Source organism: Ovis canadensis, chromosome 14 (assembly GCF_042477335.2).
Source record: "Ovis canadensis isolate MfBH-ARS-UI-01 breed Bighorn chromosome 14, ARS-UI_OviCan_v2, whole genome shotgun sequence".
NCBI lineage: Eukaryota > Metazoa > Chordata > Mammalia > Artiodactyla > Bovidae > Ovis > Ovis canadensis.
The window spans coordinates 38,735,308-38,763,305 of NC_091258.1; the positions used below are offsets into that span (position 1 = coordinate 38,735,308).

General features: G+C 49.8%; 1 protein-coding gene across 6 annotated transcripts; it reads left to right on the forward strand.

Annotated features, from left to right (window-relative positions):
• The first annotated feature begins 1,154 nt into the window (after positions 1 to 1,154).
• ADGRG5 (adhesion G protein-coupled receptor G5) lies at positions 1,155 to 27,994 on the forward strand. Of its 6 annotated transcripts, none has more exons than XM_069552853.1 (13): positions 1,155 to 1,331; positions 3,246 to 3,334; positions 15,822 to 15,923; positions 16,139 to 16,217; positions 16,855 to 17,011; positions 17,787 to 17,903; positions 18,589 to 18,705; positions 20,334 to 20,486; positions 21,198 to 21,319; positions 21,597 to 21,865; positions 22,685 to 22,802; positions 25,590 to 25,867; positions 26,244 to 27,994. In XM_069552853.1, the coding sequence occupies exons 3-13, from the start codon at positions 15,860 to 15,862 to the stop codon at positions 26,342 to 26,344; spliced, it is 1,575 nt and encodes a 524-aa protein (XP_069408954.1). In that variant the 5' UTR covers positions 1,155 to 1,331; positions 3,246 to 3,334; positions 15,822 to 15,859; the 3' UTR covers positions 26,345 to 27,994. The 6 variants fall into 6 exon arrangements, with proteins under 6 accessions (XP_069408954.1, XP_069408955.1, XP_069408956.1 ...); XM_069552857.1 differs by having other exon boundaries at positions 1,208 to 1,331; positions 18,562 to 18,705; XM_069552854.1 differs by lacking the exon at positions 3,246 to 3,334 and having other exon boundaries at positions 1,164 to 1,331.
• The last annotated feature ends 4 nt before the right edge of the window (positions 27,995 to 27,998 follow it).

Below are 27,998 nucleotides of genomic sequence, written 5' to 3' on the forward strand. Positions count from 1 at the left end.
GAGCCTAGAGGTCAAGGGCTGGGTTATGGGCACAGAAAACCAAAGTGCAGAGGAGGGTGAGAATTTGTCCGAGTCACCCAGCAGGAATGCGGGCAAGGGGTCAAGCATACAGGTGTCCCTGCAAAGTCACTGCACTGCAGCTGGGGTGGGAGCCTGCATGATGGCCTGCGCCTCCTTGAAGTCTCCCTGTCCTGCAAGGAGCAGCTCCCTTCCTTCCTCTCACCAAGGCCACCTGAACTCCCTATGAGCTGTGCTTGGTGGAGGCCGCAGGGGCCCCAGCGTGGGGGCAGGGAGGAGGGAGACCGTGTTGGGACCTGCCTGTTTCTCTCTGTTGCTGCATCCCTGTCTCATCCCTGGGGGTAGAAAAGCTTGTTTCTGAGTCAGAATTTTCCCAGGGAGTCCGGCTGGGCCCATGGCAAGAGAGAGCACCCTGTCTTCTCTCCGACACACACTGACACTCCTTCCTGTTGCTCAGGGTTCTGCGGAGGAAGCGGCAGATGTCAGATAGGCTTGTCCAGACCCCTGGCTCAAGGAGCAGCTGGCCACATCTTCTGATCTGTACTCTCAGTGAGGCCTTTCTCCAGAGGGCTCTGGACTGGGTAATTCTGGGTCAGGCCTTTGTCCTCCCCCCACACCCCCAGGCCCCAGGCACCCCTCCTGTATGAAACCAGAGGGCTTCACGAACACTTCCAGGGACTCTGCAGCACTACCCTTGATAAGCCCCACATGACCCCATGAAGTGGTACTGTCGCTGTCTCCATTGTGCAGAGGGGAAACTGATGCTCAGAGAGTTTCCATCACTTGCGCCAAGTTACTCAGCCAGGAAATGGTGGGCCCAGGGTTGGAACCCAGGCAGTGTGACCCTGTGCCTGCCTGAGGTCTTTACCATCATCCGCCTCATCGATCCTTGGCTCAGGCAGGGATCATTCTCCTTTTCCTACTCCTGGGGAAACTGAGACCCAGAGAGCCCTCATCTATGGCCCAAGGGTACAGAGCTGAGTGGGTCTTGAACCCTGACGGGTGGCCCTGACATTCGCCTCCTCCCTCTCTCTCCACTGACGCCCAGTATCTCTGCAAATGTGCCGCTGCCTCCGGGAAGTGCTGCAGGTTCTGGGGGGGGTTTGCTATCAAAGGGTGAGCTGGGCGTGGCTGTCAGCTCGGATGAAACAAACGGGCCTCTTCTAGTGAAAGAAGAAGTGCAGGGGGCATGTGCTGTGCTGGAGTCGGGTGAACGAGCAGAGGCCGCCTGCCCACAGTGCAAAGGTTCCCGACTTCCCCTTCTTCCTGCAGAAGGCCGCGGGCGTTGCATCGAGACGGCAGCAGCCACACAGGTCAGCCCCTCTGTCTGTGTCTCTCCATGACCCGCTCTTCCTAGACTCTGTCCTGACCCTTGGGTCCCCAGCGGGCACTGGGCGCACCCCTCCCTGGGTGGTTGTTGGGCTGGTGACATCGCCGGAGCAGCAAGGTGGGGCTCACCTGCCTTCCCTTCACCGGTTCCTGGGCCTCTGATGGCAACTCCTAATCTCAGGACTGTAGCCATCTATGTTTTTGGCTTTCTTTTGTTTTCCAGTGGTGGTGGGGACATATTTCTTTTTTTTTTTTTAACTTGAAGTATATTTGATTTACAATGTCATGTTAACTTTTGTTATACAGCAAAGTGATTCTGTTACAGCTATATATGCATTATTTTTCAAGTATTCTTTTCCATTATGGTTTTTTAAAGTTAATTAATCAGTTCGTTTTTGGCTGCGCGTGGGCTTTCTCTAGTTGAAGTGAGCAGGGGCTACTCTGGTTGTGGTACGCGAGTTTCTCATTGCGGTGGCTTCCCTTGTTGGAGAGCATGGGCTCTGGGACGCATGAGCCTCAATAGTTGCGGTACACCAGCTTAGTTGACCCCCAGGCATGCGGGATCCTCCTGGGCCAGGAATCAAACCTGTGTCCCCTACATTGGCAGGCAGATTCTTAACCAGCAGACATCAGGGAAGTTCCCAAGATGGTTTATCATAGGATTTTGAATATAGTTCCCTGTGTTATAAATGAGTATCTGTTGTTGAGATCTATGTTTTTGAAAAATAGATGATTCAATTAAGGAGTAGTTAGGCTCTGGGTTCAAACCTTTCCTCCCCTTACCCGCTTTGTGGCCTGGGGCAAGTCATTGAACTTTGCTTTTCTCGACCTCAGTTTCCTCATCTGTAAAATGGGGCTAGTCCAGTAGACTGCATCTCAGGTGACAGGGGTGAGGGGCTGGCACAGAGTTGATGTTGGGCAGATCAGAGCAGGCGCAGTTCCTCTGAGTGACCTGGACTGGAGCCTGGGGACAGTGTGTCTCAGGCAAAGGCTCTGGATCTGATTGGGTCATAGACCCCCCCTGTTGGGCCCTTGTGGGACCTCCTGTTGGGAAATAATAGCAGCTGTCAGGACTTCCCTGCAGAGACCACAGGTTCACTTTCACCCAGGCCGTGGGGGATGCGGAGGTGGGAATTCCAGTCTGTGGTTGGCAGGAGCAGCTGTTGGGAGGAGCACATGGGGCCCTACCCAGGAGCACACTGGCTCAGTGGGCTCTGGTACTGTTGGGGAGAGGGTGGGCTTTGGGGTACACAGCCAGCTCTGGAGAGGGAGAGGAAGGCAGGGGTTCTCTTGCTAAGTGTATTTCTGGCTGGGAATCTGGGTCAGAGCCTCAGATTCCCAGGAGTGTGGATCATGGATATGGTCGTTTGAGTCTCTCTCCCTGGGAAACGTGCTTCTCAGGTGGTGCCAGAAGTAAAGAACTTGCCTCCCAATGCAAGAGACATAAGAGATGTGGATTCAACCCCTGGGTCGGGAAGATCCCCTGGAGGAGGGCATAGGCAATCCAATATTCTTGCCTGGAGAATCCCATGGACAGAGAAACCTGGTAGGCTACAGTCCACAGGGTCTCAAAGAGTCAGACACGACTGAAGCAACTTAGCACGCGTGCCCTAGGAAATAGATGACCTTGGCCTCATTTTACAGTTGAGAAAACGTGCAGCACAGAAAGGTCAAGTTCCTTGCCTAACCTCACAGCTCAGGCGCTGAATACCGGAACTGGTTATAGAATTTACATCTCCCAAAGGCTCTGTTCTGGCACCACTTGTCCCCTCATGTTCTGTTGACCTGATTAGGGTTTTGTTCTTCCTGGTAGCAACTCAGCCCCCCAGCCAGTTTTTAGAAGCTGCATCATATCTCAGGGGAGAGCACTTGACTTGGAGTCTGGGTTTGTGTTTCAGCTTGCCCACTGGCCGCAGAAGAACACCAGGCAAATGCTTGTGTGGTATTCAGTTTTGCCACTGTCAAGCGGAACCTTCCTGGGACTCAGGTAAGGGAGTCCTATTTCCTGTGCTGTGTGCTAAGTTGCTTCAGTCGTGTTTAACTCTGTTCAAACTTATAGACTGTAGCCCAGCAGGCTCCTCTGTCCATGGGGTTCTCCAGGCAAGGATACTGGAGTGGGTTGCCATGCCTTCCTCTAGGGTATCTTCCCCTCCCAGGGATCGAACCTGAGTCTCCTGCTTTGGCAGGTGGGTTCTTTACCTCTGGCGCCATGTGGGAAGCCCCCTCTTATTTCCTATAAGGCCTCAAATGGTGAATTGTGCTATTTGAGATGGCTGAATGAGAATGAGATGGCTGAGGGTGTGGGGTAATGGTGAGTGGTGGTCTCTCTGAAAGGATGGGGAGGGGAATGTTGGAGGTCGCAAGCAGAAGTGAAGATTGTGGTTTGCTCCTGGGAAAGGGGATGGAAACCACAGCTGCTGTTTGGGTGCTTGGGGGAGGGATTGCTTCTGCTTTGGCCTTAATTTCCTTAAACTCCTCTTCCCTCTGTCTGTCTGGCAGCAGCATGACCAAGGGCCTGGGGACCCAGTCTTAGGGTCCAGACCCTGGAGGTCAAGTCCACATCACTGGCTGAGCCTGTTTCCCCATCTGTACTCCAAGGGAATCTTTTCTGCATTCTTGGGTTCTCAGTTTTCTCACCAGAAATATTCCAGATGATCTTATTCAGTGGTTTCCTTTGTCCCCCTAAATCATTTCTTTCCATCTCTGAGGTTCTGCGAGGGTAAGTGAATTGCCCAAAAGAAAATTAAAAAATGAAACATTAAAAGTATTAGTATTAGCAGGAACTTAGGAGAATTCCTTTATAATGTTGGAATGGGGAAGGTCTTTTTACCTAAAACTCAAATATTAACCTAATAGCCAAACAAATAAGAACCCAACGCTCTGACTCCATAGTCTTTATTCTCTTTTAAAACAAAAATAAACATACATATTAATATATAGCATTAAGGGAATTCCCCAGGGGTCCAGTGGTTAGGACTCTGTGCTTCCACTGCAGGGGCATAGGTTGGGGAATTAAGATCATACAAGTCAAGCCACGTGATGCAGCAAAAAAAATAGTGTTAAGACAAATGGGTAACCACCAGGAAAAAATTTGAATCTATATTGCATACTCTAGGATCAACACAAATGGACTGGGGATTCCAGTATAAAAAAATGAAACCTTAAAAGTATTAGAAGAATCTTAGGCAAATTCCTTTATGATGTTGGAATGAGGAAGGTCTTTCTACCTAAAACTCAAAATCCAGAAGCCCAAGGAGAAAACACTGGTAATTTTTATTATAGAAAATTTTTATATTAAATAAAGAAAGATACCTGGCAAAAAAAAAAAAAACAGAGACCATATATAATGTCAAAAGGCAAATGATGAATGAGGAAAGATATTTGCAACTCATATAATAGACAAAGAGCTAGTTTCCCTATTATATAAAGAGTTTCTAGAGGTTGATAAGGAAGAGTCTAACCCTATACAAAAATGGGCAGATAATGAAGTTGCACATGCAGCAAGTAAGGCAGGTGTTAACAACATCTGGAGGTATTGGAGTTTCAGCATCAGCATCAGTCCTTCCAATGAATATTCAGGACTGATTTCCTTTAGGATGGACTGGTTGGATCTCCTTGCTGTCCAAGGGACTCTCAAGAGTCTTCTCCAACACCACAGTTCAAATACCTCAGTGAAGAAGTTCAAATACCACAGTGATTATGTTACACGAGCTATTTTTAACTTGCCCTTTCCATTCGATGGGCTCTCCAGGTGGCACAGTGGTAAAGAATCCGCCTGCCAGTGCAGGAGACACAGGAGTTGAGGGTTCAATCCTTGGGTTGGGAAGATCCTCAGGAGAGGGAAATGGCAACCCTCTCCAGTATTCTTGCCTGGGGAATTCCATGAACAGAGGAGCCTGGTGGGCTACAGTCCATGGGATTGCAAATGAGTCGAATACAGCTGAGCAGCAGGCATGGCATCCCACTCAATGATATTCTGTGCTCCTCGTCTATGTGGCTGTTTACATCACAATTCTTAGTATGAAATGGCAATCCATTGTACTATATTTAACTTTTAATTTTGAAAAAATGATAAATTAGCAAGAAGTTGCAAAAAATGTGCACACAAATTTTTGTGTGCATTTCACCCAATCTGCTTCAATGGTAACATCGTTCATACCTAAGGTACAACACCAGAGGCAGGAAATAGATTTTGGTACAATTCACAACCTTTATTCAGATTTCATCAGTTTTTATACACTGACGTGTGTGTGTGTGTGTGTTTAATTCTATGCAATTTTATGAAGTGTAGATTCTTGTATAACAATGAAGATACAAAACTTCCCATCACCACAAGGCTTCTTAGTGCTCCCTCTTTACAGAAGCATCGCCAGTCCCTAAACCACTGGCAACTACTGATCTGTTCTCCATCTCTGTAATTTTTTTATTTCAAGGATGTCAAATAAATCAAATTATAGAATATGCAGCATTTTTAGACTGGCTTCCCGCCCCTGCCCCCCGCACCCCAGCATGATTCCTTAGAGACCCATCCAAGTTGTGTGTCAATATATTTTTCCAATTGCTGAGTTGTTGTTCATGGTACAAATGTACCTGAGCTTTTTTAACCATTCACTCATTGAAGGCACATTGGGGTTGCTTCCAGTTTGAGGCTATGGCAAATAAGCCCTCCTATGCAAGTTTTGGTGTGAACATGAGTTTTGATTTCTCTGGGTTAAATGCCCAAAAGTGTGATCGCTGGGTCATATGGTACATGTTTAGTTTTATAAGATATTACCAAACTTTTCCAGAGTGGCATTGGATTGTAATTTTTGTAACTATTCCTCTATTGAGGAATAACATTTACATAGTTTTTGCTTTTTTATGATTAACAATGGTATCATAAATACTTTTCTATGTATTTTACCTGGCTTGCCCTCTTATTTACATGGGATAAATTCACAAAAATGAGTTTCCTGGATCAGAGGCTATTCAGAATGAAAAGTATGTGTTGTCAAATGATTCTCTTGAAAAGGCTGAACTCTTGACACTCTCATGGGGAGTGGGGCGTGCTTGTCTCTCACTGGGTAATACGGTATTTGCAAATCCAATGGTGGAAAAATTAAAGGTCATGGGGATGTCCCTGGTGGTCCAGTGGTTGAGACTGCACTTCCATCAGGGTGCACAAGTTTGAGCCCTGGGGAACTAGGATCCCACAGGCCAAGTGGTACGGCCAAAAGATTTAAAAAAAGAAAGAAAACAAAATTAAAGGTCATGCTCTTCACTACTTCTCTCTGCCGTTACCATCAAACAGGTCTAGAAGTTCTGTGTTTGAGTTCTGTGGTTCTCCCTTCCTGGAACTCTGTGGGGCCTTTCTGGTGACTTTCTCCCTCCGTGAAGGAGGAAGGTTAGCTTTCTTATCCTCTCCACACCTTTCTACTTCCTCTCCCCTATATTCTCACTATATTTTTGGCTTGACTCTCAAAAATTTGGTTTATGGATGCTTCACCTACTAGTTTTCTAAACTCACACTTTTGGAGAGTAGTTTGATGAGTTTTGACAAATACATAGAGTCCTACATACATGTCTATCCCAATCCAGATATAGAGTATTTCCATCCCCACTCTCCAGGTAGCTCAGTGGTAAAGAACCTGCTTGCCAAGGCAGGAGATGCAGGAGACTCGGGTTCAATCCCTGCGTCGGGAATATCCTCTGGAGAAGGGAATGGCTGCCCACTCCAGTATTCTTGCCTAGAGAATTCCAGAGACAGAAGAGCCTGGTGAGTTTTAGTCCATGGGGTCACAAAGAGTTGGACACGACTGAGCCATTGAGTGGAGCACATCCCCCTGAAAAGTTGCTTTGGCTTCTTTTATAGTCAGTTACCTTTTTCCCACCCCATGGAAACTATGGATGTGTTCTCTAACAGGAAGTTTTTACTTTTCTGGAAGATCATATAAGTGGAATCATAAAATACATAATCCTTTTTGTCTGGCTTCTTTCACTTATCATAATGATTTTGAGACTCAGCCATTTGTTGCCTATGTCAGCAGCTCACTCTTTTCTATTGTTGAATAATATTCCACAGCATGGATATACCACAGTTTGTTTATCTTTCACCATTGGATGCAACTTTTTTTGGCTGTGCTGTGCAGCTTGTAGGATCTTAGTTTCCCAACCAGGATTGAACCCATGCCCTTGACAGTGAAAGCACCAAGTCCTAACCACTGGACCACCAGGGAATTCTCTTGATAGAAGTTGGTATTGTTTTCAGATTTTTCAAACTGCCTGCCTGCGTGCATGCTAAGTTGCTTCAGTCATGTGCAACCCTTTGTGACCCCATGGACTGTAGCCCACCAAGCTCCTCTGTCCATAGGATTTTCTAGCAAGAATACTGGAGTGGGTTGCCATGCCCTCCTCCAGGGGATCTTTCCAAACCAGGGACTGAACCCATGTCTCCTGAGACTCCTACATTGCAGGCAGATTCTTTACTGCTGAGCCACCAGGAAAGCCCCTTTTCAAAGTAGCTGTCCCATTCTACATTCCTTCCATCAATGCATAAGAATTCAGCTGTTGTATATTCTCGGTAACACAAGATATTACCGGTCGTTTTGATTTTAGCTACACCAGAAGGTGTGTAGTGACTTCTCTTTATGGTTTTATTTCCCTTTCCGTGGAGAAGGCAATGGCACCCCACTCCGGTACTCTTGCCTGGAAAATCCCATGGATGGAGGAGCCTGGTAGGCTGCAGTCCACGGGGTCGCAAAGAGTCAGACACGACTGAGAGACTTCACTTTTGATTTTCACTTTCATGCATTGGAGAAGGAAATGGCAACCCATTCCAGTGTTCTTGCCTGGAGAATCCCAGGGATGGGGGAGCCTGGTGGGCTGCCGTCTATGGGGTCGCACAGAGTTGGACACGACTGAAGCAACTTAGCAGCAACAGCAGCAATGACTAGTGATACTGAATATCTTTTCATGTGCTTGTTGCCATCTGTGTATCTTCTTTGGCTGAGGGACTGTTTAAATCTTTGGCCATTTTTTATTGGGTTATTTGTCTTCTTGTTTAGTTTTATGAATTCTCAGTATAGTCCAGATGCACTTTTTTTTTCAAGTTTGTGTTTTCAAATATTTCTTCTCAGTCTATGATTTTTATTCTCACTCTCTTAGCAATGATCTTCAAAGATTAGAAGTTTTAATTTTTGATGAAATTCAAGCTATCCACTTTTTCCTTATATAGGTGATTTTTTGGTGTTGTTTCTGCCCATAGTGCTATTTTTTTGTGGTGCATTAAAATTTCGGCATGTATTATGAGCCCTCACAATATAGTGTCGCCATTTTTACATTAGACAGATGTTAAAATTGAGAAAATTCATTCTGTATTTGACATATTTTTGTCAGTTTCAACACTCTATTTCTCTGTGTAGGTCCATGTTTTCATTTGGTATAAATTTTCTTCTGCCAAAAGAATTTCCTTTAATATCTCTTTTAGTGCAGGTCTGCTGGAAATGGGGCTTTTTGATAGCTCACCTGGTTAAGAATCTGCCTGCAATGCAGGAGACCCTGGTTCAGTTTCTGGGTTGGGAAGGTCCCCTGGAGAAGGGAGAGGCTACCAACTCCAGTATTCTTAAGCTTCCCTGGTGGCTCAGATGGTAAAGAATCCACCGGCAATGCAGGAGACCTGAATTTGATCCCTGGGTTGGGAAGATCTCCTGGAGGAGGGTATGGCATTCCAGTCCAGTACTCTTGCCTGGAGAATCCCCATGGACAGAGGAGGCTGGTGGGCTACAGTCCATGGGGTTGCAAAGAGTCAGACATGACTGAGCAACTAAGCCCAGCACAGCTGCTGGAAATGAATTTTTTAAGCCATTGGTCATCTGAAATAGTTCTTATTTGGTTTTCATTTTTGAAACATATTTCCACTGGACATCAAATTCTAGGCTGACACGTTTTTCTTGAAATACGTAGTTGTGTTATCTTCTGGTTTGTATAGTTTCTTGAGAACTCTCTTGTAGTTCTTATTTCTTATCTTCTGTATCTATTGTTTCATTTTCTCTCTGCCTTCAAGATTTTTTTAATCTTTGGTTTTGCATCAGTTTGACTATGATGTGTCTAGGTATGGTTTCTTTATATTTATTCTGAGTTTTGTAGAGCTTCTGGTCTGTAGTATGTTGTCTTTCACTAATTTTGGAAAAAATTTCAGCCATTATCTCTTCAAATATTTCTTCTATGTTCTTTCTCTTCCTTTTGGGACTCAAATTACATGTTTATTAGACCATCCGCTCTTGTCCTACTGTTTTGAGTTTTATTTTGGCTCTTCTTACTCTTTGTGTTTCAGTTCAGATTATTTATATTGTTCTATCTTCAAATTCACTGATTACGTTGCTGTATCTGGTTTGCTGATTAATAGGCCTTCAATGGCTCAGATGGCAAAGAATCTTCCTGCAATGCAGGAGACCTGGGTTCCATCCCTGGGTCAGGAAGATCCCCTGCAAAAGGGAATGGCAATCCACTCAAGAATTCTTGCCTGGAGAATTCCATGGACAGAAGAGCCTGGCAGGCTACAGTCCATGAGGTCTCAAAGAGTTGGACACAACTGAGCAACTAACACTTTTACTTTTTTTCACTTCACAATTGAAGAAATTCTTTATCAATGATATTGAGTATTTCATTTCTACCTGACTCTCCTTAATAGTTTCCATTGCTCTCCTGAAATTTCCCATCTGTCCTTAGGAGCATACCTTTCCACCCCCTGCTTTTCCATACTCATGTATCTTTAAGTCGCTAATAGTTTTAACATTTTGGTCATCTCTGGCTCTGCTTCTCTTGTCTCTTTTATCTTTTGACAATGAGTAGTTTCTTTCTTCTTGATTTATAAGCTTTGACTGAATACCAAGGCATTGTGTGAAAGCACAGTAGTGAGGAAAATGGTAATTATGCCTAGAAGTGGGCGTCTTTCCTGTGTCATGGCTTAAGTAGAGGCATTCACTGAGTCAGTGCAGTCTGAGGTCGATCTGGGTTACAGTTTTGTTGCTGCAGGTACCTCTCTGCAGCATAAGCATCATATTTCTCCATTACTCTGTGCTTAGTGTGAGCCCTTGAGTCCCACATGGATTTTCTCGGTAATCCTACTCCACTTTCATCCTTGCATGCATGCAACACAGAGGGAATCTTTCTTTGTGTTCTGGCCCCTTTGCCAGTGGTAGACAGCTGTTGCTTATTACTTGGTGCAAAATTTTTGATGGAAGCAGTAGATTTCTGGTTCTCTTGCTCTAAGTTTCAGTCTTAGATAGCCTTGTGCCTGAGCCCCACGACTGGGGCTTTCTTAGCTTTCCTGTTTCTCATTCAGTGACTGGCTACTTCTGCCTCTTCTTCAGTGCTGGCTGACTTCTTCTCCTTCACCCTCATGGAGCCCAAACCCTGCCATGTATTGGTGGAGGCGTCCTAGGTGTGAATGAAGGTCCTGCCTTTCTCATAGCAGGAGCAGCCCCTTGTTTTATAACAGTGCAGAGTCCTGGGCACTAGTGGGTTTGGCTACTCCGTACCAGTGGCAGTTTTTGCTTAGTGTCTGTGCAGGGTCTGGGGTAGGTGGTTTTTATTTGGCTGCACTGTGCTGCATGTGGAATCTTAGTTTCCTGACCAGGGGTCACATTTGTGCCCCTGCATTGGAAGTGTGGAGTCTTAACCACTGGACTGCCAGAGAAAACTCTTGTTGGGTTTTTTCACTTCTCCGTGAGGCAGCAGACCTTCTCCTTATAACAAGTCAGGACCTATGGATGAGGGTCTCATCACGGCAAGGCCAGGGCACAGATGTCTGTCTGTCGCAGCAGCCAGTCACCATCACATACTCACGCATGGCCTGGGGCTCGTATAGGCTTCACCCTCAAACCTCAGCACGCCCATGTCACCACAGGGGCTCTCTCAGGTCCCTGCCCCACCCCCAGTCATTCTCACGAGCACCAGCAGAGGACTGTGGGAAGAAATGGTCAAGCGGATATAGACTCCCCTTGTGTCTGGGGCTCTCAGTGGTTTTAAACTGGCATTCTCATGCATACTCAGCCTTTAAGAATTCACTAAGATCATATGCCACCCCTCATATTCAGAATCTAAAAAGAAATTATACAAATGAACTTACTTGAAAACCAGAAAGAGACTCACAGGTTAGGGAACGAACTTGTGGTTACCAGAGGGGAAGGAAAGGGAGAAGGGCTAGTTAGGGAGTTTGAGATGGACACGTACACACTGCTATACTTGAAATGGATAAAGTGTGTTAACTGCTCAGTCGTGTCCAACTCTTTGCGGCCCCATGGACTGTAGCCCACCAGGCTCCTCTGTCCATGGAGTTTTCTAGGCGAGAATACTGGAGTGGGTTGCCATTCCCTTTTCCAGGGGATCTTCCTGACCCAAAGATCGAGCCTAGGTTTCCTGCATTGCAGACAGATCCTTTACTGCCTGAGCCACCAGGAAACCCAAGTGATAATTCACCAAGATGCATGATTTGTGAACTTTTCTGTAAGCTTTATTTTGATAAGAATATTATTAAACAATGTTTCTGAATGATTGAAAAAATAAAATGGATAACCAGTATGGACCTACCATATAGCACAGGGGAGAAGGCAATGGCACCCCACTCCAATATTCTTGCCTGGAAAATCCCATGGACAGAGGAGCCTGGTAGGCTGCAGTCCATGGGGTCGTTAAGAGTCAGACACGACTGAGCGACCTCACTTTCACTTTTCACTTTCATGCATTGGAGAAGGAAACGGCAACCCACTCCAGCATTCTTGCCTGGAGAATCCCAGGGATGGGGGAGCCTAGTGGGCTGCTGTCTATGGGGTCGCACAGAGCCGAACACAACTGAAGTGACTTAGCTCAGCAGATATAGCACAGGGAACTCTGCTCAGTGTTATGTGGCAGCCTGGATGGGAGAGAAGTTTAGGGGAGAATGGATACATGTCTATGTATAGCTGAGTCCCTTTGCTGTCCACCTGAATCTATCACAACACTGTTAATTGGCGATACTCCAATATAAAATAAAAAGTTAAAAAAAGAATCCATTACGGTATCAGTTGTTCTCATCTGCTTTTTTTGGCAACCACTGAGGTGAAACACCTCATCCTTGAAGGGCTTATCAACCATTGGAAACCAGTTTATCTGATTATTTTGTGACTTCAGTTCTCGAACAGACTCAAAAAACCAGTTTTGTACATCATTTGGCTTTTTCCATGGTCAAGATGGGAGTGATGTTCTCTTGTGGCTCTCTACATCATAAATGGAAGTCAAAATCATTTTTATGTGGTTTTTATACAATTTAAAAAATATAGTGAATTCCCTGGCAGTTCAGGGCTTAAGACTTTGCACTTTCCCTGCTAGGGCCTGGGGTTCAATCCCTGGTCAAGGAACTAAGATCTGGCATGCAGAGTGACACAGCCAAATAAAAAACAGGTTTTATAATGCTATAAACATCTTATACTTTATGTCCATTTGTGTAGCAAGATTACGTTTTCTCTCCTGTACAACTTGGTTTTCCTGAAGTTAATTGCTTCTTTTTTACTTTTCATTTGCAAGCTTTCTGTAAGATATTTCTCAAAATAATTTTCCTATGTCTTCAGACCTGTCAGACAATCTGTATATTTGCCTCTTTCTTTTACCCATTGAGACCTCCCTCCTGGAAACTTTCTGTCTTCTGCTTCCATCTGGACGGCATGCGCCCTAGGCCTGCTGTCCAGCCATCAGCCTGGGCCTTCTCATCATGCATTTTCTGGGGAGTAGCTTCACGTCTCTTCTGGCAGGTTTTCCTGTACCCTATGTGTTCTTTCATGATTTACTCTCTCATTTTGTGGAACACATCCTCCAGCAGCTTCCTGAGAAAGGTGTATGTTTAAAAATCCTGGAGAAATATCAATAACCTCAGATATGCAGATGACACCACTCTTATGGCAGAAAGTGAAGAGGAACTAAAAAACCTATTGTTGAAAGTGAAAGAGGAGAGTGAAAAAGTTGGCTTAAAATCATGGCATCTGGTCCCATCACTTCATGGCAAATAGATGCGGAAACAGTGGAAACCGTGGCTGACTTTATTTTTTTGGTCTCCAAAATCACTGCAGATGGTGACTGCAGCCATGAAATTAAAAGACGCTTACTCCTTGGAAGGAAAGTTATGACCAACCTAGATAGCATATTCAAAAGCAGAGACATTACTTTGCCAACAGAGGTCCATACAGTCAAGGCTATGGTTTTTCCAGTGGTCATGTATGGATGTGAGAGTTGGACTGTGAAGAAAGCTGAGCGCCGAAGAATTGATGCTTTTGAACTGTGGTGCTGGAGAAGACTCTTGAGAATCCCTTGGGCTGCAAGGAGATCCAACCAATTCATCCTAAAGGAGATCAGTCCTGGGTGTTCATTGGAAGGAATGATGCTAAAGCTGAAACTCCAGTACTTTGGCCACCTCGTGCAAAGAGTTGACTCATTGGAAAAGACTTTGGTGCTGGGAGGGATTGGGGGCAGGAGGAGAAGGGGACGACAGAGGATGAGATGGCTGGATGGCATCACCGACTTGATGGACATGAATTTGAGCAAACTCTGGAAGTTGGTGATGGACGGGGAAGCCTGGTGTGCTGCAATTCATGGGGTCACAAACAGTCCGACATGACTGAGTGACTGAATTGAACTTAACTGAACTGAGGGATCCTTGGTTGAGCACTAAGAACTTAATTTCCTGGTAGGGCTTGGTGGCTGGTGAAGCTTCACCTTAAGTTTGGTCTAGGCTGTTATATTAAGGAGCACCAAAATGTCAGTAACTAGAGGATAATTTTCTTGGCATGACTGGTTCTTCAGAGAAGAATTTTCTCCTGCCTTGGAGCATCATTACTTGGCTGCTGCAGTCTTCCGGAGGCTGATTGGAGGAGGCGGTGGAGAGGGCGTATGGCTTCATTTTCCCGTACCAGGATGGCACTCCACAGAATGGGACCCTTCCGATTCTCTCTGGTGCATTGTCTCCAGGGAACGTACTTTGAGTTGGGACAGGGTTGGGGAGGGGAAGGTGGTGAGGATGTTCCAGGTGACAGAGGAGATATGGAGACCCAGCTGGTCATTTTAAAGATTCACAACCAACAACCCCCACCCCACACCCCCTCCCACCCCGTTTAACCTCACCCTCCATCCCACCTTCAGAGATTCCAAAGCCTCTAGTTCCTAAGTTCCCCCGTAGCTGACTTCGCTGCCTTCTCCCTGTCCCTCACTGATCCCACACCGCCTGTACTCCTCCCTGACGCAAGCACTTGGGTTCAACATTTCATGGCCTGCTTTTGTTCTTTTAAAACCAGACAGCCACCTGCTTCGTGACTGCCAAAGTCTTAGTGAGATCTCTCATCTGCTGCTGTCTTCTTTCCCATTGTCCTGTGTTTCGTGGCTTTGTGTCTGTTTTATTCATTCTCTCTCATTTTTTTTTTTTAGTTTTTAGAAATTTGTTTTCTTTTTTTTCTTAATTAAAACAAATATTTGGCCTCACTATACAACATGTGGGATCTTAGTTCCCAACCAGGGATTGAACTCATGTCCCCTGCATTGGAAGCACAGAGCCTCAACCACTGGACCGCCAGGGATGTCCCATTCAGTCTCATTTTAGTGGAGCTTCAGGGGCAGACATAAATTTGCTATGTTTAAGCAGAAATTGGCCCATTCATTTTAAAACTGAGGGAATTATGGCAGAAAGGGACAAGATCCTTTTTTTAAAAAAAACCAAATCATTGGATTTATTTTCAAAAATTTGAGCCTGACATCTTAATTCATAACTAGCAGCTGCTGTGGTTTCTGGCAGTCACAAAAATAGGTGAAAAGGAAGATGAGGTTTCAAAGCAAATGTTGAATAGCGTACTTAACAATATGTTCGAATCACATTCTACTTTACAATGGGCATTGGAGGAATTCTTTGTGGACAAAGGCAGTGGTTCTCCTGCTGTCCTCCAGCTGCCGTGATTCTTGGTGGCCTCTGACCATCCATGATTATCATCAAAGCTATCCTTCTCCCCAGACTCTTCGTTCTTGTTTTTTCCCTTCTAACTTTCCAGTTCCCCACAGCGGCTGCTGCTGGCAGTTTCATCAGAGAGGGACAGATTCTTGCCCAAAGTCACATGGTGGGTGAATGACAGGGCTGGACAGGGTGAATGACAAGCAACTCCCAACTTTCCCATGGGTGAGGTCAGAGTCCTGGGGAGGCCCCCAGAGAGACCTTTTTTGGGGAGGAGGGAGTGACTCAGACAGAGTTGCAAATGGCAGGCTTGGTAAAAATGGTCCAGGATTCAGGTTTCAAGGAGATCTGGCTTCAGGCAGCCTCACTCGAAGTAAGCCCCTTGCTCTGTGAGCTGCGGTTTCCGCATCTGTGGAATGCAGGAGTGTGAGGATCAGGTAAGATGCTGCCCTACTAATCTAGGGACAGGCCAGATGCCTAGGGTGAGAGGAGGCTCATTTACTGTGGTCACAGAGACATGCACGTTTTCCAGTGTGGGAGCCAGTTCCTGGAGGAGATTTGATATACAACATGGATTGCTGCTGGGCCCCTTTCCTCTACCTGTGCCTCTTGGCGTCTCAGAGCAGGATGGCAGGTAAGAGGGCTTCCCTGAGGTGCAAGAAACATCCTAGCCGGGACTTCTGACTTTGATGTGAAGCTGGGGTGGCCTCAAACCAAGGGAGATTGAAAAGAGGGCACTTCTGCCCTGGGGCAGAAGAGCCAGAGGCCATGGGATGGCCAGCGGTGGGGGATGCTGGGGGGACAGCTGTGGACAGAGGCTGAGGCGGTTGTTGGACTCGTTCCTCGCAGAGGCATCCCAGGAGACCCTGGACTGGATGAAGAGAATGGAGGCGGCAGCTAAGAGGAGGAGCAACACGTCTTTTGCTGAGTGAGTCAGGCATCCCTCCTCGCCTTCTCAGAGTCCCCTCTGCCTCCACCCCCAGCCTGTATCTTGACTCGGTGGCCCAGGGGCACTCCAGTATAGACTGCTTATTCATTTATTCAACACTCATTTACTGAGTACCTGCTGTGTGCCAGGCACCAAGCTCTGGAGCTGTGGGATGGACGCGCCCCTGTTCTCACTGAGTTTGCTGTCTGGCTGGGGGCCCTTAGCCGTGGGCGCCATGAGACCAGTGCAGAATCGTGGGTCTCTGTGCATTTTTCTGGGAAGGGGCTCCAAGAATGGACTGGGCTCTCCGAGGTCTCTGACTCAAAACCCTAGGCGCTCAGGGTGACAGGCCAATGCTGATAACCTAACAGGGAAGTGTAGGGACTGTGGGGCATTTCAGCCAGTGGGGAGCAGCCAGGGAAGGCTTCTTGGAGGAGGTGGCAATAAAATGGGACCCAAGCAAGAGTTAATGGGAGAAGGAGATGGGCGGGGTGGAGAGGTAAGGGTGTGCCAGGAACACTGTGTGTGCAGATATTTGGAGGTGGGAGTGACAGGGGTGTGGGATTCGGGGAGGCTGTGGAGGGTCCCTCTTGCTTCCATCCTTACCTGGGGATCTGGCTGTCTCTCTCACCCTCAGGCTCGTTCATGGCCTAGAGTTGAGGCTGCTCAATGCCAGCTTCGGGGGCCACAACCTCACCTTGCAGACACACATCATCCAGGCACTGGCCTTCAAGCTGAACTGCAACTTTACTGGCCTCTCTCTGAGCAGTGCCGCTGTGGAGAAGGTCCCCCAGGTCAGAGATGCCCAGGGATTGAGGGTATTCAGAGCCTCTACCCCAGAAATGCTCCAGGGGTTGAAGGTCTAGACTTTCCCCAGGGCCCATCACCCGCCTTCCCACCAGCCTGGGCTCTGGACTCTGCCTTAATAGCTGTGAGCTGTTGTTCAGTCACCCAGTTGTGTCCAGCTCTTTGTGACCCCATGGACTGCAGCACGCCAGGCTTCCCTGTCCTTCACTGTCCCCCTGAGTTTGCTCAAACTCATGTCCCTTGAGTCAGTGATGCCATCCAACCATCTTGTCCTCTCATCCCCTTCTCCTCCTGCCCTCAATCTTTCCCAGCATCAGGATCTTTTCCAATGAACCAGTTCTTCACACCATGTGGCCAAAGTACTGGAGCTTCAGCTTCAGCATCAGTCCTTCCAATGAATATTCAGGGTTGATTTCCTGCTTTTGCAGGTTCCTGGGGTGAGGTAGCCCCCTGTGAGGGCCCTGGTGTGATTCCTGCAGAATGCCTGGGTGTTGGGTGCTGATGTTCCATCCTCAGGGCCCCACTTGAGTGGGAGAAAAGACCCCAGCTCAAGACCAGAACAGCCTGAAGGGAAGGCCTAGGCTCTCGGGAAGTTTGGGTGGAGGTGCAGCCTGGCAGGAGAGGGTTCTGTGCATGGAGGCTCCAAGATAGGAAGTGCTTGGGAGCGCCGGGAGAGCTCCCCAGAGAGTGGGGAACAGTGAAGGTGTTGTGGGTCTGGAGGACTGTGGACATGGGGCCCAGCCTGTCTCTGGCCCTCTGCAGGCCCAGCCCCAGCACGCCATGCAGTTCCCGGCCGAGCTGACCCAGAATGCCTGCAGGACACGCTCTGGGGATCTTCGTCTCATCTGTATCTACTTCTCCAGCACCCGCTTTTTCCAGGTTAGCCCCGGCTGGTGGGCCATGCAGGGTGGGTGCTGACCCCTTCCAGGGGGCAGTGCAGGCATCCATGTCTCCTCCTGGCCATCTGCAACCTCAGCCAGTCAGCACCCCTCTCTGGGCCTTCGTTTGAGCAGAATAGTAGGAAGGCACTATTATAATATGCAAATGAGACTTAAGAAATCTTCTGTGTATGCGCCTGTCCCTAAACGGGAGGCAGACAAGTAGGTCACAAGATCTTTGTCCTCAGAGAACTCTCTATCTCAACAATTAGACCAGGACCTTAGAGACTTAATTTTAGCTCAAGGTTAAGTATAATCATAGATTCAAAGGGATGAATGAGTCAGGGTGGGGTCAGGATGGTTCCCAATTAGCAATCCAGGAGGGCTTCCAGAGGAGGTGCCTTTTAAGCTTGGCTTTGACAGTGAGTTGGGGTAGGGTGAGGTGGAGGGTACAAGGCTGGAATCCATTTAACAGATGGGAAGTGAGGGTGGAGGTGATGAGAGACGGGGCTCCAGGTGAAAGGGGCGGCACGTGCAAAGCCTAGCAGGTTGGCACAGCTGTGCACATGAATGCCATGCTGCTTGTTCTCATCCAGGGAGGAGGGGCTGGGGAAGGGGGCTCTCGGACCTCATCCAGGGTCTCCTTCTGTTCCCTCCAGTCAGCCCTCCTTCTCTTGACCTTCCAGAAAGACATCAATTCATCTCTGCTTAGCAACTATGTTCTGGGGGCCCAGCTGAACCATGGATACGTGAGCAACCTCAGCGAACCAGTGAACATCAGCTTCTGGCACAACCAAAGCCTGGTATTGTTGGGGGACACCCCCATTTCCAGCCCATCCCTATCCTCTTGTAGCTATCCCGTTGAATGTTGGTTTGAGCAAACCCAGCCCTGTGGAACTATCTTAGAAACAAACTGCTTTAAATTTTGAAATGTTTTGAAAATTCCTGCCAAAGAAATGAGAGAGAAGCTTTTAGTCACTCATTGGTCAGGATTCTTTGAATCACAAATGATAGAAAACCAGCTCAAGCCAGGTTGAACACAAAAGGGAATTTATTGCCTCCTGTCCATGAAATGTCCAGGACTGCTTCAGGTACAGCTGGATCCAGGAGCAGATATGGTGCCGTAATGGCTCAGTGTCCATTTCTCAGCAGCGGTTTCCTGCCTTGGCTTTCCATTCTGTGGCAAGATGGCAGCTGAAGTGCTGGACCTCCTTCCCCTCTTCTCAGGGGGCTCTTTCTTGCCAGTGCAAATCAGGATCCCATAACAGATCCAAAAGGTCCAGTCGCATCATGTGTCCATCCCTGAACCATCACTGTTCCCAGGGGGATGGGGTGGACTAGCCAGGCTGTGTTCACATGGCCCAGGGACTGGGCTGGATTTATATGACCTGTCACTGGGAGAGGGGTGGGTCCTTAAGGAAAGTACAGATGTTGATGCCAAAAGAAGGAAGAAGGGCTGCTGGGTGGGCAAAAGCCCTGATGGCATTCCTGCAAAGCCCAGAGCTCCTACACTCTGGCCCTATCTTCACCCAGTCTCATCAGAACTGCTCTGCACTCCCAATGTCTCCATCAACATTTCATTTCATTCTTCTGAGCTTTTGCCCCTGCAGTTCCCTCCACCTAATATGTCCTTGCTCCACTTAGAGAAAATCTGATGCGTCCTTTAAGGCCTCAGTCCTCATTGTCCCTTCCCTTCTCAGGACCCCTCCACCCCTTCCTCTGCGGGTCTCCATGGCATGCCTGTTTCACTTCCCTCACCTCTCCAACCACACGGCTTGGCATCAGGGTTGTCTGTAAAGGACTCTCTCCCTCACTGGGACGGGTCTGGACCATCATTGTTCCCCATGGGGAGGAGGGGAAATGGGAGAGTTGATCATAGAGTACCTGCTGTATTGGCCAGAGCTGGGTACTCAAGATTCCTTATTGTCTTTGATGACCCCACCATCCGTGTGACTTGAGTATGCGTGCTAAATTGCTTCAGTCATGCCAGACTCTTTGCGACTCTATGGACTATAGCCTGCCAGGTTCCTCTGGCCATGGGATTTTCCAGGCAAGAATATTGGAGTGGGTTGCCATGCCCACCACTAGGGGATCTTCCTGACCCAAGGATTGAACCTGCATCTTTTATGTCTCCTGCATTAGCCACTAACACCACCCGGGAAGCCTGTATCTTGAGTATAAATGATCCCATTTTGCAGATGAATAAACTGAGGTTCAGAGAACCTCTGTGACTTTCCCAGGTCTCTCTCAGAGTCCAGGGTGGAGGTAGGGCTGGAATCTGGGTCTGTCTGATGCTAAAGCACAGCTGGTGCCTGGTAAAATGTTGACAAGGGTGCAGCTGAGTCACGTTTGACCCCACAATTTCCAGACCCTGATCCATGCCCTTCCCCACCACCCCTCGGATGCACCCAATTCCAGCATTTCCCCTTAGGAAGGCTACACAGTGACCTGTGTCTTCTGGAAGGAGAGAGCCAGCAAGCACCAGTGGGGGGCCTGGAGCCCCGAGGGCTGTCGCACGGAGCGGCCCACACCTTCCCAGGTGCTCTGCCGCTGCAACCACCTCACCTACTTTGCTGTTCTTATGGTATGTGTGCATCCAGTCTGGACGAGGGTGGTCAGAGGTGCAGAGGGCCCCACATCTAGGACAGAGCAGAAAGGTAAAAGCTGGCGCAAGGGACAGAAATTCAACTCAAAGGGACTTAATTGGGGAGGGGGGAGGAAACTTATGAGTTCATGTTCCCTGAAAGGCCGGGTTAGGCTTCAGGCATGGCTTGATCCAGGGACTCAATATCACCAAGACAGGACTCTACCTCAGTCTCTCCACTGCGCTTGCTTTGTGCTAGCTTAGTTCTCAGACAGGCTCGCCCCACGGAATAATAATACGGCTGCTAGTGTTTCCTGTTGTAGGTCCTACTAGGGTTCAGGTTTCTTACCAATTCTGCCAGCCAAAATCTTGGGACTGAGTCCCATAGGCCTAGAGTGTGTCACATGCCCATCCCTTAGCCAATCACTGTGGGCTCTGGGAGGGCTCTGATAGGCCAGGCCTGGTGCCCTGACTGCACACAGCAGGAGCAGGGGAGGGTCCACCCCAGTGCCTAAGAGAGGGAAGGTGGGGAGGAAGGAGAGGTGGGAGTCGAGAGACAGAAAATCCGCTGTGTCTGCCACGACTGTTTTCAAATCAGGATCGCGGATGGGATTGTAGGGGATGGAGGCTTGGAGCTGAAGTCTTGGCAGGTCTTTGATTCAGGCAGGGGAGGGCATTTCCATGCTTCTGCCCCTGCCTTTTCCCCCACAGCAAATCTCCCAGGCCCCTATCCCTGCAGAGCTGCTGGCGCCTCTCACCTACATCTCCCTGGTGGGTTGCAGCATCTCCATCGTGGCCTCGCTGCTCACTGTCTTGCTGCACGTCCAGGCCAGGTATTCCCCTGCCCTCATGCTGGGCCTGCCCATCCACTGCTGCCCAGAATGCCTCCTTCTTTTCTACTTGGCCCCGCGAGAGTCAGGTGGGCTTTCCCGGAAGGCAGAAGGCGGGATGGGGTTGGAGTGGAGTCAGGAGACCAGCCTCATTGTGTGTGGCTGCTGTTGGGTCCCTGCCCCTCTTGACCTGTGTCCCAGTCATTAAGTGTCTATGAGCCCAGGGAGCAGCGCTGCCTGGGGACATCCAGGTCACGGAAGGCCATGCTCCCACCCGCAGGAAGCAGAGTGACTCGGTAACACGCATCCACATGAACCTGCATGCCTCCGTGCTGCTCCTCAACATCGCCTTCCTGCTGAGCCCTGTGCTGGCCACGCCCCCAGTGCCCGGGGCAGCGTGCGTGGCGCTGGCCGCCACCCTGCACTACGCGCTGCTCAGCTGCCTCACCTGGATGGCCATTGAAGGCTTCAACCTCTACCTCCTACTGGGGCGCGTCTACAACATCTACATCCGCCGATACGTGCTCAAGCTCTGTGCCGTGGGCTGGGGTGAGCACCGTCTCCCTGCCCTCTTGCTTCCTGAGGCTTCCCGCAGGTCTAGGGTGTCTGTCCCCTCTGTCCTTTTCTTTCTCCTCCATTGCCATGACCACGGTCACCATCCCTGCCAACACCCACCACCACTTCCTACATGACTATTATCACCACTTCCACCTCCAGAACAACTCTCCTTACCATCTTCCGTACCATCATCAATCACCTCCACCGTCGCCTCCGCCTCCATCACCACCACCATCCTCATCCTTGTGTTCACCACCATCTCTAGTACCACGGTCATCAGCACCCCTAGCCTCTCTGTTTCCTCACCAGTTCCCAAATCCTCTCTCCAATTACCTCCCAGCCACACCCTCCGAGCAGGGCCACTGCTGCTACAGCTGCAATCCCACCCTAGAGCCCTCGCTCATATCAGCCTTCTCTAAGCGTGTGTGCGAGCATGGGCGCTCAGTTGTGTCCGACTCTTTTGCGACTCCATGGACTGCAGCCCACCAGGCTCCTCTGTCCATGGGGTTTTCCAGGCAAGGATACTAGAGTGGGTTGCCATTTCCTTATCCAGGGGATCTTCCTGACCCGGGGATCGAACCCACGTCTCCTGCATTGGCAGACAGATTCTTTACCACTGCACTCCCTAGGAAGATCGCCTTCTCTAAGGCCGCTAGGCGGGCTAATTCCTCTGAGTCTGGACCACACTGACAGCGGCCGGGGGCTCAGAGCAGTCTCCTTCCTTCCCCACTACTTGCCCAGTAGAACTGTTATAGCAGCGCATCTCTGGGATCTCCTGACAGGACTCTGAGCCTCTGTCCCACTCCTCAGGGGTCCCGGCCTTCCTAGTGCTGCTCCTTCTTGCCATCAAGAGCTCAGTTTACGGACCCTGCAGGATCCAGCTCTCCGACAGCCAGGGAAACAGCACGGGCTTCAAGACCATGTCAATGTGAGTGCGCTCAAGGCTGCGGCAGGCTCCCTGGCTCTGGCAGCAGGGTGACTAGGTCCTCGGGCTCTAGATGGGGCGACCTGTGGGCGGGGTGCTGGCTGCGGGTGGGGGGGGCGTCCGGGAGGGGGCTGCGGCTTCCAGAGGGTGTGGTTTCCAGGGGGCTTTGCCTCGCCCCTTCTGCTGGATCCTCAAGGTCTCCGGCTGGATGAGTTATTACATCGCCGCCAGCTAACTTTAGAAAGCATCTGCCTCCTGGCAGCTGTCGGCCAGACACGCTCCGGCAGCTCTCAGGCTCTGCGGTGGAGCTCAGCTTGTACCCGACTCTCCTTTCTCCTCATCACCTTGCTTCACTCACTCTCTTGGCTCCTCCCCACCCCCGACCTGGGCGTAGGATGGCACCGCCAGCCCTCAAACCCTCCTGGTCGGAGAAGAGAGTGTTGTGGGGCCGGGAACAACCCAGGGACCGGGCACAGCGTATGTGTGGGGGGGAGGGGGGTCTCTGGGGGGCTCTGAGGAACAGACTCTGCCCCTCCTTCCTGTGCCCTAGGACATTAATCTTTTCCTTGTGATGAAATGTTTCTAACAGGCGACATGGAAGGAACAGCTTAATAACCCCCTGTAGACCCATCACCAGCAGATGGCCATGTGGCCTTTCTCCTCTCCTGACTGAGATCAGCTCAGGCCTGCTCAGGGCTGACTGATCCTCACAGCGGGAGCAGGTGGTATTGTCAGCCTTGTTTACTGTCAGGGAAACCGAGGCACAGGCAGCTGAGGAGCCCTGCCCAGGGAGACCCAGTGGGGGCAGGCAGAGGTGGGACTTGGTCACAGGCAGCCTGACTCCCTGCTCCCCAACCTCTGCCCACCCCAGCCTCCGGGAAGTGAGGGTTCTGGGCACAGTGCGGGGCTTTTTAATTCAGTTCAGTCGCTCAGTCGTGTCTGACTCTTTGCGACCCCATGAATCGCAGCACGCCAGGCCTGCTTGTCCATCACCAACTCCCAGAGTTCACTCAAGCTCAGGTCCGTCGAGTTGGTGATGCCATCCAGCCATCTCATCCTCTGTTGTCCCTTCTCCTCCTGCCTTCATTTCTTCCCAGCATCAGGGTCTTTTCCAAAGAGTCAGTTCTTCACATCAGGTGGCCAAAGTATTGGAGTGTCAGCATCAGTCCTTCCAATGAACACCCAGGACTGACCTCCTTTAGGATGGACTGGTTGGATCTCCTTGCAGTCCAAGGGACTCTCAAGAGTCTTCTCCAACACCACAGTTCAAAAAAAAGAAAGCTGAATGCCAAAGAATTGATGCTTTTGAACTGTGGTGTTGGAGAGGACTTTTGAGAGTGAGGCTGAGGTGAGGTTTATTCCTCTCACTGTGAGGGTCGGGTGGTTTCTCTGAGGAAGTGTGACTTAGGACTCTTTGAATGTGTGTTTTATTATATAATTTGCTGACGTGGGCAAAATAACTGAAGTGACACTTCCATAGGACAGGAGGTGGGTCAATGCAGAGGTGTTAGTGAGCCCCCCCAGCTAAGAACTGGCTTCTCCTGAGTCTTTCTCACCTCTCCCCGACTCCTCTTACCCTGGATTTTGCAACTTTCACTCACTTGCATTTAAAACACCCTTGCTACATATGTATGTATTCTTACAAAAATTTTTTACATGTTTTATTTTTAAAGTTGAAGTATGATTGACATATAGTGAAAGTGAAAGTCGCTCAGTCGTGCCCGACTCTGCTATAACCATAAAGTCCGTGGACTTCTCCAGGCCAGAATACTGGAGTGGGTAGTCTTTCCCTTCTCCAGGGGATCTTCCCAACCTAGGGATCAAACCCAGGTCTCCCACATTGCAGGTGGATTCTTTACCAGCTGAGCCACAGGGAAGCCCAAGAATACTGGAGTGGGTAGCCTGTCCCTTCTCCGGTGGATCTTCCTAACCCAGGAATTGAACCGGGGTCTCCTGCATTGCAGGCAGATTCTTTACCAACTGAGCTATCAGGGAAGCCCATATAACACTTGACATATAACGCTATATTAATTACAGGTACACAGCATAAGTTAACATCCGTCACCATATGTAGTTATAGAATTTATTTTTCTGCAGTAAGAACTCTACTCTCTTAGCAACTTTCAAATATGCAATGCAGTATTATTTATTTTTATTTTATTTTTAACTTTTTGTCCGCACTTCACAGCACGTGGGATCTTAGTTCATGGACCAGGGATTGAACCTGTGCCCCCTGCAGTGGAAGCATGGAGTCTTAACAGCTGGTGGTTGTTGTTGTTCAGTGGCCCAGTCATGTCCAACTCTTTGCACCCCCATGGACTGTGGCATGCCAGGCTTCCCTGTCCTTCACTGTCTTTGGGAGTTTGCTCAGACTCGTGTCCATTGAGTCAGTGATGCCACCCAACCATCTCATCCTCTGTCACCCGCTTCTCCTTCTGCCCTCAATCTTTCCCAGCATCAGGGTCTTTTCCAAGAAAGACCCTTGATGGCTGGACTGCCAGGGAATTCCCCTGCAATGCAGTATTACTAATGGTAGCCATCATTAGTACATCAGATCCCCAAGACTTACTCATTTTATAACTGGAGTTTGTACCTTTGACCCACTTCACCCATTTTTTACCCACCCCCACGCCCTGGAAAGCCAGGTTCAGGATTTTGCCGTGTGTGCAGTCAGGCAAGAAATGATGGGGACAGGATTCAGGAGACAGTCCAGAGGCCTAGGAGACCGTGGCTTCCCCGCCTCGGGCCTTGGGAGCCATACCCACCCCGGCACTTACCCCTCCCCTGCAGGTGCTGGGTGCAGAGCCCCTGGGTGCACGGTGTCCTGGTCATGGGCTATGGTGGCCTCACGTCCCTTTTCAACCTGGTGGTGCTGGCCTGGGCGCTGAGGGTCCTGAACAAACTGCGGGCACAGGAGAAGGCACCGGGCACCCGGGCCTGCCGGGACGCCGTCACCGTGCTGGGCCTCACCGTGCTGCTGGGCACCACCTGGGCCTTGGCCTTCTTCTCCTTCAGTGTCTTCCTGCTGCCCCAGCTCTTCCTCTTCACCATCTTCAACTCGCTCTACGGTAGGGCCTGTGGACGGCGAGGAGGAAACCCCTGGGGGCTGGGTGGTGGACAGCAGGTACTGGTCTACTGCTGAAGGGCTCCAGGTCAAGGCGGCAAGTCAGGGGCTGAAGTTTGGCCCCAAACAGGCTGGTTTGGGGCTACGCCAGCCCACAGAGAGGGGGCACCACCTTGTAATTTGCACAAAGGCAACCTATGGGCTTGCAGCTGGACCTCCAGCTCCTGTACTCCATCCCTTTTGACTTCCTAGAGTGAGGGCTTCTGAACATGACTCCTGGGCCTCAGGGAGGCCCGGCTCACCCGGACCGAGAAGGCGCCTGGGTTTGAAGGGAGGCCCCAGGCAGCTCCGTGCTCCCACTGACCGGTCTTTTCTTGCAGGTTTCTTCCTCTTCCTGTGGTTCTGCTCTCAGAGGTGCCGCTCAGAGGCAGAGGCCGAGGCAGAGATGGAGGTGTTCACCTCCTCCCAGATGGTGCAGTAGCCTGGACGACCTGGACTTCTGGCCTGGAGCTCCCAGCCTCTCTGGCTGCCTGCAGAAGAGAAGATGGCAGGCCCGATGCTGGAGGCCAGAGGCCACTGTCACCTCTTGGGGGCCTTTTCCACCTCCGCAGCTTCCCCAGGCCCAGAGGGCAGGATGCTGCTCTACCTCCTCTGGCATTCTGCTCCGAGGCAGGTCAGCCCCACGTGGGGGCAGTCAGCTCGCCCCTGGTGCCTCGGCCCAGCTGGCCAGGCCTGTGACCAGAGCACTGGTCGCGGAGTCAAAAGGTCATGTTTCAGCGCCTGGCTCTGAGTCTCGCTATCTGACCTTGGACCTGTCATTTCTCACTGACCCTCGGTTTGCACATCTGTGACCTGGGGACAGATGACTCTGGTCTTGCCCTGTCCCAGAGCTCTATGCAGATTGAATGAGACCAAGGAGGAAGAGGTCATAGTAGGGTGGGGCAGCTGGCCTAGGGCAGCTGGGGGCAGGGTCTTGACCAGCTGGAAAGGCTCTGCTTCCTTCCTTGGGGAGAGGGTCATCCCAGGCCGGGAGTCCCCAGCCCAGTGCTTAGAGACCCACCTAGTGCTTGAGACCTCATCAGCCTGTGTCCGAAGTTTCTTTTCCGTTTGCTCCCAGATTATGTGGACTAACTCCAAGCCCACCTTTCCTGAAGACCAGAAGATCCTGTCCTGCCCAGAGGCTCCTCCTCCAGTGCTCCCCAGGCCCCTATAGGCCATTTAGACTAGTGACTGGGGCCATAGGACTTCCTGGAGGTGGGAAGGGAGTGCCTCGTTCCCCTCCACCTGAGCTCCAGTGGCCAGGCATTTTGAGGACTGGGCAGGTTTGAATTTCCCCTGGTAGGTGTGAGGATGTGTGTTCTAAATCTCACATTTGTTGGTCTATACTCTTGGAGCTGGGAGGCGCCTACAGTATTTATAAATTGGTATAAATTATGCAAGTCTCTTGTCATGCTGCACATTCTTGTTTTCTCCTTATTTGCTATGTTAGCTGTCACTGTTGTAGAGAATCACCATTGCCCTTGACTGGTCCTGATGGAGACCACTCCTGAAGCCAGCGCATTTCCCAGGCTTCCCACCAGGGGGCGATGTTGGCCCACATCAGAAGCCGGTGGGTCCAAAACCAATGGAGATGCTGCGGTCGCCTGTCTGAGGAGATGACACACCAGATGGAGAGGCCCTGCCTCCAGGACTGTGCGTGCTGAGTGACCAGCAGGAGGAATGCCAGTCCTGCCTGCATAGCCACTTCTCTTTCCCAACACAGCCACCTGCTCTGGCTCTTGGTGTCTTGTGCTCTGGGCATATCTGGCGCTGGAGCAGTGGGCTGGGACGGGGTCTCAGTGACTGGCTCCGGGCCATCAGACAGATTTTGGTGACTTTGAACATCACAGGGCGGGAACTGGAGCCAGATCCCTTTTCTCCGAGGGGGGCCCTCTGCCCTCTGTTCATTTCTTACACAAATAATGGTTCAATTCCAGAGCTGGACGGCTGGAGCTCAAATGCCAGCCCTGCCACTTGACAGCTGTGTGACCACAGAAAACCATTCCACCTGTCTGCGCCTGAGTTTTCCCTCTGTAAGACAGGGGCAATAGTAATACCTGTTTAGGAGGGTAAATAAAATAATCCATATAAAGAGG